Source organism: Benincasa hispida, chromosome 11, assembly GCF_027475165.1.
Source record: "Benincasa hispida cultivar pf3 chromosome 11, pf3_genome.v1.1, whole genome shotgun sequence".
In the NCBI taxonomy this organism is placed as follows: domain Eukaryota; kingdom Viridiplantae; phylum Streptophyta; class Magnoliopsida; order Cucurbitales; family Cucurbitaceae; genus Benincasa; species Benincasa hispida.
The window spans coordinates 38,416,510-38,428,317 of NC_143488.1; the positions used below are offsets into that span (position 1 = coordinate 38,416,510).

The following is an 11,808-nucleotide window of genomic DNA, read 5'->3' on the forward strand; positions in this document are numbered from 1 at the left end:
TAAAAAATGAATGATTTGATTAATAAAAATTAGTTTTGGATGTAAAATAAATAAATAAAAAAAAATAAAATATGGTTGGAATATCAAGTGTTTTTGAATTTAAGATTTTTAAAAATAGTGGTTTTATTACAATTTTATATATTTGTTGAGATTTGAAATCTAATAGAACTCTATAAATAGATTTAATTAAATAAGTTGTGTTGTAAATTTGAGGAGCACAACGATGCACAACGAAAATATGGATATGGGGAAAATATAATATAATTGTTGGGTTGTCTTAAAACTCGTAGTTTGTAAACAATAAACTTATTCTGTTAATCAATATAAATATTATTGAAGTTTGATTCAATAAAGTTGTTATTGAATATTTGAATTGCTCATTTTATTTAAGAAATAACATAAATCCAATAAATTAAGATCTATGGCTATTTGCTAGGTACCTTATTTTAGGGACACTATCGGATGCATTCCACTTTATAGATGTTACAATTGTTGTAAAGTACTCTAAACTAAGTGATCCTGATTCGTTCATGTGGAGACATGAGAGTGAGGGCGTCCTATGCAAGGAGTTTGTATAAGATCGAACCAAGAAATAAGTCACCCTTACTTTATAAGGTTATTTACTGTTTAAGACTGACTATTTCAAAGTGATGACCTAGATAACTTGACTTTAATCCTGAGCTATGAACTCTTGTTTATTCGGGATTATCCTTAGATTTACATAGGTGATGGTTGACTCAATAGTGCCGTCTCAATAAGCCTCCCATTTCAATGGTAAGATCGAGTAGATAACTGGGGACATAGGGTGTAAAATAGAATTCACTCCTACTCGCTTTTAGGGATAGTAGATGAGTTGTTTCCTTAAGGGCTAACTCCGAGTCTTGAACAAAGAGTCTCACCCTCTCATTGACCCAAGAGGGATTCGGTTTAGTGATAAAATCATAAACCAATTGTCCATTAGAGGATCAGTGAGACTTAAGGAACAAGATGTAATCTCAGGGTTAAAACAATTTTTTGACCCAATCGTTATTACGAACAACCTGTGAAGGGTTGACTTATTGATTATGTTTATATCGAGTGGACACAGTTATATCTAGAGTGAGGGGAGTGCAAGTACTGGGCTTTAGTGGAGTGACCTGGTAGTTAATGAATGTTGGTTAATTCAGGTTAAAGAGTTTAGCCGGTTAATCTCAAATCGTTGGAAGCCCATGATCTGTAGATTCATTAGGTCCCCTACTAGCTCACAAACAGATTAAACCTTAAAACAGGGTGATGAGTAAATTTGAACAATTTGAAGTGTTGAAATTATAATTAAGGAAATCTGTAATTATATACGATATAATTACACATTTAATTATCAATTAAATGAAATTGAAAAATTGAAAAATATTTAAATTTGTTTTAAATATTAACTACATGAATATGGATTCAACGTGAATACGGATATGGAGAAAATATAATACAATAATGATATATAATAAAAAAAATAGATATTAAAATAAATAAAACATAATAAATAAATAAAATAAAATAAAATAACAAAATATGAAATAAGGAATTTCTCTAGAATCTCAATTTTCTCCAATTTTCATGGATTTAGTCAATGTATGTGCATCAAATGTCACTATTTATAGGTAATTTGGCAAGTAAGAGGTGGATGTATAATATGAGACACATAGACAACACTTTGGAAAATGAAGGCATGACACATGGTCAATGGATACTAAACAACAGCATCTAATGGGTATCTATTATCATAATATTTATAATAGGTTGTAATTTTTTTTTCTAATTTCTATCTTTTTGGTTTTACTTATGCCTATGTAATTATTTAAAGTATTTTTCACATTCATCTTCTTTCAATTTTCCTTTCTGATTACTCAGGTTTAAACACTATTATTATTATTATTATTATTATTATTATTATAAAGTATTTTCAAAATCTAAATTATACTTTAGAACCATATAAAGAAACTTACAAAAAATTGTTAAAACTTTTCTTTTCTTAAAAAAGGACAAAAATGAATATGGGTCATCAAAAGAAGTAAAAAATACATTAAAGAGAAATATAATTTTAATTAAAAAACATAAAATTAGAATTCAAGAAAATGTTGTCAAATTGAAATTGAATTGACCAATTAAGGATAATGGTTTGGTTAGCAGTTCAATATATATACTATGATGACCAAATTGTTATAATTATTTAGGTTATATCATAACTTGTGTTAAATTTTAGGATTATGTCTAAGTCATTAATTTATGATTATGTTATATTTATAGCATCCATATAAAATAATGGTTCTATTTTAATATTAATTAGCCCATAAGAATTATGTTACATTATACTCTTACTCTATGTTTAATATCAATTCAAATTTCACAACATGCAATGAAATTGATAGATCAATTTCTCCCGTCCAATTTCCAATGAAATTTAACTTAGAAAAAGATTTTTCATTTCCTTAAATTGATGGATATATTTGGACCAAACTTAGATAATTGAGATTTTAGATTCAAAGATTGTACCAGCACAACAATAAAAATTGTACTAGGAGTGTACATGGGTTGGGTTGGATTGAGTTGTGGGTAATTTTTGGGCCAATTCGAAAATTCGAGTTGATCGAATTGGCTACCCGAATGACTATACACAACCCTTAAAACTCAGGATGGATTAGGTTGTGAGGGTTGGGTTGGGTTGGTTTAGATTGTGGGGTTGTACAATTTTTTCTTCTTGTTTTTTTTGTTAAATTTAAAAACATTATAACACCTATTATAAAAACATTTATCCAAAGATAATTTACTAATATAAAATAATCCTTAAATGTAAATCAAACTTAAAAAACATAAAGTACAACATATCTATATCCATGAATCCACATATTCATAAAGTACAACATTAATATAATACATAACAACAAAGTTCTTAAACATCTAAAATTACATAACAAGAGTCAACTATAAACCAAACTTCTAAAATTAAACATTTCCAGCATCCCAAGCATTCAAATTTGTCTAAAAAATTCAAAAAACATTTCAAGTAAGTAGTTTAAATAAAATAAATAAACAATAAAAGAAAATGAAAAGATCTATCATATAAGTATTCAACTTATCATAAAATTGTCAACCCATAGAGTTTCATGTTTGTGATGTGTAAGAGGACTTGACATTATCTATAAAAATATGATAAAAATACATAATATCATATAAAAATACAATTCTCAATAAATAAATAAATAAAAGTTAGAGTCACCACTTACCATTCTAAATTTTTTCACAAATGTCCATTTCTTCAAGCTCGGGAGGAAGATCCAATAAGGTTGTTTTGCCATGGATCCAATTTTGTGTACAAATCAAAGTTTTCACTATTTTAGGCAACAAAGAACTTTTAAAAAAATCAAGAATCCTCCCTCCTGTACTAAATGCTGATTCAAAATCCATAGTAGATATTGGAACGACAAAAACATCTTGAGCAATTTTTCATAAATCTCAATATTTAAAGCCATTTCTACTAGGTCAGAACATTAAAATGATCATTTATCTCCTCACAAGGATAAGATAAATATAGATCCGCATCATTCCTCAATTCTAAAGTACCTTTTCTTCTTCTCTTGTATCGTGATAACACTTTATCACTTGCATCAGTTTCCATCATAGTTCCCAAATTCAATAATCTTAAATTATCACTTGATTCGACTTATCCATAAACACAACTTTGAGTACTCAAATCATCATCAAAGCCATAAACTTTTGATTGTAAAAATTATACAAACGCATCAAATAAGCTTCGGTTCCATCAACAAGAGCTTTAGCCATAGCATCATCCAATTTTGTGAAGTGCACTTAGTACTATTCTCTTCTAACTTTGTGAAGTGATCCCATATAATGGAGGTTGTCTTCTTAGTAGCTCTAGTTCTCTTCTTATTAGGTAGTGGTGGTTTACTTGAACTCACAATTCTAGCTACGTTAGCAACGGAAGGAGCTGGGGCAGGACTAAGGCTCGGGCTAGGGCTAGAGCTAGTGCGAGGACTAGGACTAGTATGACTATGTTGTCCACTACTGCTCTCCATAATCTATAAATGTAGAAAAGCTAGAGTCAAAACAGAACAATCGCCCACATGACATAAAGGAATCAAAACATCAACCAACAATGTAACGACCCGACCCCCCTAGGATTCAAGCTAGGCCGTTACTAACGCATGCATGCATGTAAGTTAAAACGACATCCTTTTATAGTGAAATAAATGCTAAATAAATATGATAAATTCAAAGACCTCCATTAAAATCAAATATTAAAACCAAATGATAGGATACCCATAAATCATAAATGATAATAAATAAGTCTAAAACAAATTTTAATAGTAAGTTTCAAACATCAAAACTAAAAGTTGAAAAACATAAAAAAGAAATCTAAATATCATGAGCGGAAGCATAAAACTGGTCCCAGTGGCTCGATCATGGATTCCTCTTGCCATTCGTCAGTGCATCCTTGCCCTTACCTGAAATATAAACATGAGAAAGGGTGAGTATAAAATACTCAGTAAGTAACCCCACTACTGGGGTCAAGTTCGGCATCTATGTCCTCTAGATGCCTACCTTTGGTTGAACATATAAACTCCTCTAGTCCTCGTGGGACTCATACATGAATAACTGAATTTTATCCTAATGTAGTTAACTATACCCACTACCTCTAATATGTCCCGTAGGACCCACAACCTCTGGTGAACCCCGAAGGAGACACCACCTCTAGTGAATCCTAAAGGAAACATAATCTCTGGTGAATCTCGAAGGAAAGCACCATCTCTTGTGAATCCCCAAGGAAACACAACCTTTGGTGGATCCCGAAGGAGATACCACCTCTAGTGAATCCCGAAGGAAACACAACCTCTGGTGAATCCCAAAGGAATCCACCACCTTTAGTGAATCCCGAAGGACACACAACCTTTAGTAGGCATCTAACTAATCAGTAAGGACACTATCACGACCTCAACATCACAATTATCATAACATGGTTCTAATACATACATATACATCTCATCATCGTGGTTCTATAACGTGCATAACATCTCGTCATCCTAGTCCCATAACATATATATACATACATCTCAATATCCTCTAATCAAATACAATCTCATGGAATAAGATATCATCTCATGCTAGCATTCAAGTGTCTATATGCACATTTAATCTTTCAAATCCTCATACGACAACATACATCGATTACACTATCGGTCAGTCATACTATTTGTCTATCATGCTTTCATTCTGTCATAATATCAATTTGTCATGTTATCATTCTGTCATACTAGCACACATCTAATATCTGGCCCGTGGGTAGTTCCAGTAGTAAGATTACTTACCTCGGAGTTTGAGCTCAAACCAAACAAATTTATCCCCTTCCTTACTTAAAAAGAATCTTGAACCGAACCCTATAGTGAAAATCAAAATTAAAAACCAATCTTAAGAATATAACCCAAATAAAAAATTCACACCAATACATCCAAAACACTTACCCGAAGTGTTTGCTCAAGTCGAAATACAGTCGAGCTTCGGACACGAAATTCACTGTAGGTACATTTAAACACGAAATTCGGACACGATAGTATATTTTATTTTATTCTTTTTTTAATCCACATTATTTCTTTAAATTCCCTCCCTTTTATAATGGAATTAACTCCTACCATCAATTTCCAACATAAATTTCTAACTTTAATAATCAAATTCCAGCAATTACTCTTAAATGTCCAAAATTTTAAAAATGCCCTCAATTAAAAAAAATTACTAAAATTACATTACAACAAAATTTTGGGGTGTTACTGAAGGAAATCGGACATGAGGATTTTCATGAGCAGCAGAACGATCATTCCAAATTTCAATCGTATTTGAACAACAACAATTATAGTCAAGAAATGGAAACATACAAGTTATGCACAAAACGAAATTACAGCATGCTTTACTATACGATCAAGGGAAAGAACACGCATACCTTTGAAGACTCATCTTCAACACCCTTGATCACGAACGCTCAAACAACTAGCAAGACTGTCAACCCGAATGCTCGAACACACTGTACAATCAACGCGACCACGAACACAACATTTTCCAAGAACACGAACACAACGAACAGCCTCCACAAAACCTCGACTATGTCGAGTTGAGTATGACACCCCCACAATGGCTACCTTGGTATTCTCGATGTGAAAATCTAGAAGTGTGGACTCTGTGTGGACTTGGTTAGAGGACGAGACCGAAGGAGAATAATCATGTAAACGATTGAGCAAGTGGGAGATGTCAAGGTCTATCGTATAGACGATGCCCAATCGTTTAACAAACGTTATGCGATCATTTAGCAAAAACTGTACGATTGTTTAGCTTCGGCCAACTGAGTGACTGTTGTGTAGAGTCACTCCACGATCGTCTAGTCTCTCTTCAACTGTCGTTTAGTAAATCTCATTTACTTGACAGCATCTGTGTGAGATCTTTCCGAGAATAGAAATCACAATACAACTACTAAATTTAGGAAAACATTTTTCCTTTTATCTCACGGTTACCATGAAACTACCAATAACCTCCCATTCAATTGGTTATTAGAGAAAAAGAGATAATTATCCAATAATTAATATTATTATAAATATACATGATAACCAACTTACCATAGTATATTTATAACCTATAGTTTTAATATTTCATCTCATGAAACATATAAACTATAACTCTTTTTCTATTCCATGGCACTTAATGTAAATCTCATTTAAATTAATCCTCCACTTGATGTATCTCATACATTACACCGATCATATCATATATAATCGAATTACCTCTTGTCAATTTGAACATTTCAAATCAACACTAAAAACTTATCCTCAACTTGAATCCATTGAGCTACCAAGGGGATTTTATGGACCTGTAACTCGAAGCTCCAACGGTACGTGAATAACTGACTAAACTCTTTAGTCACGGGATCCACCATCCGTTAACTACCAGGCACTCCACTAAAGACCGACAGCTGAACTTTCCTTACTACAGATATATTATGTGTCCATCTTAACCAATCAACAGTACGATAACTCTTCACAGATCGCTTGTAAGTACAGCTCGACCAATAACCGTTATGCCCTTGTAGTTACATCTAACTCCTTAAGTACCACTGATCCTTCTAATGAATATAAGTTATAGTCCTACTATGACTGAGTCCTCTCTTCTAAATAGAAGCTATGGCCACTATGTTCAAGACTTAGAATCAGTCCTTAAAGGAGGAATCTATCTACTTACCCCTGCTTCGGGGAATGAGTGAATTTCATCTTGTGTAACTGAGTTCCCAACTCCCAAATTAGACAAGTCCCCGAAAAGGTAGGCATGTTGAGTTGACAATTGGCCACTCTCACCCATACTAATCAAAGAACCGCACTCAAAGGTAGAAGTTCCCAAAACACTCAGGATTGAGGTCATATCACCTATGGTCGTTTAGGTGAGATATAACTCTCCAGTGTCAACAAAGTTATATATAGAGACTAGTCATCTCGTGGTCCGGTCTTATACAAACTCTTTGTATAGGACACCCCCGCTCGCATATCTCCACATGAATGGTGAGAATCTACCATCTATACTAGTTCACAACACTTGCAAACCTCTACAAAGTGAGTCGTATCCATAGTGTCACAAGGATCAGGTATACCACCTTAATCCTTATACTACAGACCTATTTAGGTTATCACTTAAGGCATGATCTACTTGTATATCTCATATACATGCTTAAGTTTACATACAATAACCATTGAGCTTTGTTTATTGGATATGAGTGAATGCTAGAATGAAATAACTCTTATTTTATTCATAACAATGTCTATATATTACAAACAATGAGACTCCGAGATAATTAGGACACTAATCCCAACAGTTACAAATAATGAAAACATATAAAATGAAAAATCAACACAACATCAGTGATATATTTAATCAACAAAGCAAAAAACCCTTTATAACATATATTCAGTGCATATATTCAATCAACAAAGCAAAAAACCAAGACTAAAACCCTTTATAATTATTAGCTATATTTCTACAACCATACAAAGCAGAAAATCAACCAAGATCTTTAATAACATAAAATCATTATAAAACAGTGGCCAACACAAATACTAAAAAACTCCATAAATCCATTATAAAACAACCATAATAGAATTTACATTTTTACAAACCTCGAAATCGGTCACTGAAATTGGAAGTCTGAAATTTGAGAAACAAGAACTCGTGGAGATCTGAAATTTAAAAAAAAAATGTGAGAGAGGAAGGCAGAAAACATGTATTTTAGATCTGAAATTAAATTTAAATTAATTAAAAAAGAAAAATAGCATATGACGAATGTCGAACTTGAGCTAACGCAGGATGAACTTGAATGATGGATGAAGGCCAAAGTCCCAGACGAACGATAGACGAAGGCCAAATGATCGATGGAGCGAACGAACAACAGATGAAGGCTAGACGATCGGCGAAGCGGACGAATGACGAGGTTGAGACTGAGAGTAGGAAACGCGTCAAAGTGACAGAGAGAAGGCTAAGAGAGAGCGATGTTGAGTTTGAGAGAGAGTGAAGTTTCTTTGAGTTTTAAAACCCTAAAACTTAAGTTATATATAGTACATTGGTTTCTGGAGAGAAAGAAAAAAAAAAAAAAAAAGGAATAGTCCAATCCAACCCTTATAATTTGGGTGGAGTAGTTTAGGTTACTCGAATTGTCGAGTCATATAAACACCATTAAATTGTACAGATTTAATCTAGATGTATTAACCAATCTCCAAAACAAAGAACACATAGCCTGAACATCTTTTTCATGTTAGATCTCGATGTTATTACATAAAATGGGAAGGGTTTCATTTTATAAATGTTAATTAGCAAACTTCATTTCTCAATAATTAGAAAAAAGAAAGAAAAAAAAACATTTAAAAGAATGGGACTTGAAATGATGTTGAATTGGTTTTACATTAATGGGTAGTGTTTTCTATTTATACATTAAACGTTTCATCAATAAGAATGTATTTCAAACGTTAAACATTATACACACAGATAATTTTGAAGATAATTATTATAAAGTTTATATTTGAAACTTCTCGATTAATAAAGAAAAGTGTAACAACTTGATTATTGATTTTAAAAAATAACTGTCGTTAAATTTGAAAATTGTAACCACTTTTAAATAATAATAACTCAATTAGTGCATAACTTTAATGGTTCATAATACGTATTAATTTCAAGCCATTTTTTAAGCAACAATAATTGGAAGAAAAAAAAAAGTATTATAATATTATATTATTTTCATTATTATCTTGATAGTTGACATGGTGCCATCTCATTTATGAATTTTTTTTTCGTACAACTACCAACATTGGATTCTTAATTCTCCAATTCTTCGCATGGGTTTGCTCTAAATAATTACAAAAATACATATACATATATATATATATATATATATATATATTTTTTTTTAAAAAAAAGGTGACAAATAATATAATACGAAAAATAAGAAAATAATCGCTGCATCTATTGATCCATCCTCTGTACAAAAGTACAACTCAACTATTGAAAATATAAAAATGAATATATAAAATACAAAAGTGTCTGAAATCCCAAAACGACAAGCTCATTCACACAAAACGACAGTAAAACCTTTCATTGCCTCAGCTCCTTCCTTAGCTTCTGAGAGAACAGCCTGCAGGCGTCCATGCTCAGGTCCACCGCCGCCGCCAACGCCACGAACACCGCCGCGTCCTCCGTGCATGTCACGTGCTGCACCGCCACCTCCACCTCCGGCCTCCTACTCTTCTTCTTCATCCCTTCCACCATCGTCGACATCACAAATCCTTTGTACTGATACCCCGTCAAGTACCCGAAATCCCCGGATCCGGGTCGAGATCCCGATCCCGACCCGAGATCGAAACTTCCGTTAGGGCTAATCGCTGGCGATGCGCTGCCCGTCATGTCAATCGTGAACCTCCCGCCGCTGCCAGAGCTTATGGTGGAGTTTGCTAGCGTGGCGGCGGCGGAAGTCGCCGGGAGTAGCTCGAACCGGTATCCAATTGAATCGGAGCCGCCGCTCTCCCTCCATGCCTCGAGGCGGCCCCATGGGCGCCAGCTACCATCGACCGGGCGGAGAATCAGCCACGCGCCGGGATTTGAGCGGCTAACACGGTGAGATCCTGGCGATGGTACGAACGGTGTCACCATCGACGCGGCGGCGACCGGCGATCCGGAAAGGTCGTGGATCGTTATGGACCATCCTTTTCGTTCTTTTGCCGATTGGTCCCTTTCGGATCGGATCTTTGGTAACCAACTCTTCGACGTGCTACTTTGTTCGGTAATTGACGACCTACAAATTGAAATTTAGCAAATCGAGATTTAGTAACAGAAGAAACTAACGAATTGATTTTCTCTCTGTTCGTCTATTTTCTTCGCAATTTTCTTGCATTTTCTCGGGAAAAAGACAGAAGATCACGAAAGATTCATTAACATACCTTGAACGATCCCAATCTCGTTCGTTTCTGAAACCGAATTTGCAAGTAAAAACCGGCTGCTGTACACTTCCTTGCACCTGAAAAACCTGAGGACTACACTCCGGTTCACCGTCAAACCGGAACACGAATCTCGGGTCCGGCTCGGAACGAACCGTCAAGTGCAATTGAGCCGACGAGTATCCTTTTTTGCCCTCGCCTATTGCGGTCCAGCCGTTCTGAAACACGCACGGTTTAGTTTCTGACAAACTCGAACCGGTCACCGGCACAATGATTCGGCCGAGTAACTTAGCGGAGCTTCCGAAGACGTCGCCGCTGCAAGTAGCTGGACCAAGGCGACCGGTGTAGACTTCGATCTTCACTGACGGATCTTTCCGCTTCACAAGCTTTTCAATCTGAGATTTGTTGAGGCTGAAGCAGGCGGCGAGTGACGAGTGAGATTGAGAAGAAACAGAAGAAGAAGAAGAAGAAGAAGAAGAACCGACCGCGCCAGAAGCTTCGCCGTCGACGACGAGAGGAACGGTGACGAACTGCGTCGGGAAATCGTTGAGTTTGATTTTGCAAAAGCATGGAGAACTGGAAGGATAAACACCGGAGAAGGAGGGTTTGGCGGCGACTGGAAACTTGAGGGCTAGGTTTCCGACTAGAATCCGAAGGAAGGGACAGGGATCCATGAGGAAGACGAATTAGGCGGCGCCGGCGAAGTACGCCGGAGAATAGGAGAAGGAAGCGAGAAGAGAGAGAATTTTCCGGCGAAAAGTGAATGGGAAGAAGAGAAGAGAAGGATTGAAGATATTAAGAGAGTATTGAGGATGTGAAGATGAAACAGGCTGGAAGCCATAGCTGGCTGTTTTTGGATACAGCAGAGCTACTGTGAGGTCGGTCCCACAACCCCACTAATATTCCCTTTTTTAATTTTTTTTTCCAACATTATTTTTAATTATAGTATTTAAGGGAAAATATTAAATTGTATGATGTTAATATTCTCCATATTTCGAAAATGGGTCAAAATTAATTGGGGTTTTCCCTTTCTTTTAGCTCGAACATTTTAAGTTTAAAATTTTTATTATGATTTGAATTCATTTTAGTCCAATTATTGAGTTTTAATCTTTCTATTTTTAATAAATTTTAAATCTAATCTTTTAAAATTAATTTTTAATCAAATTGGTTAAATATTAAATGCTAATATAAACTACTAGATTCAAATTTGAGGTTTGAAAGTAAAAATAATTTAAAATTCAAAATGATATTTTAATCAAGAAGGCTCAATTTTTTATATATTTTTTTTTTTATATAATTCAATCTTCAT

At 34.5% G+C, this 11,808-nt stretch overlaps 1 protein-coding gene across 1 annotated transcript; it reads right to left on the reverse strand.

Moving 5' to 3' along the window:
* Positions 1-9,511: 9,511 nt before the first annotated feature.
* On the reverse strand, positions 9,512-11,326 carry LOC120092083 (uncharacterized). Its single transcript, XM_039050284.2, has 2 exons — positions 10,503-11,326; positions 9,512-10,357 (listed from the first exon to the last, which is right to left on the reverse strand). Exons 1-2 carry the CDS (start codon positions 11,171-11,173, stop codon positions 9,661-9,663), a joined length of 1,368 nt encoding a protein of 455 aa, XP_038906212.1. The 5' UTR covers positions 11,174-11,326; the 3' UTR covers positions 9,512-9,660.
* Between the last annotated feature and the right edge of the window lie 482 nt (positions 11,327-11,808).

What these genes read in the sequence shown, in the direction of transcription:
- LOC120092083 (XM_039050284.2), bottom strand. Translation starts at nt 11,173, where the DNA reads ATGGATCCCTGTCCCTTCCTTCGGATTCTAGTCGGAAACCTAGCCCTC. An exon ending in CGAGATTGGGATCGTTCAAG is followed by an intron (nt 10,358 to 10,502) that starts GTATGTTAATGA and finishes TTCAATTTGTAG; the next exon opens with GTCGTCAATTACCGAACAAA.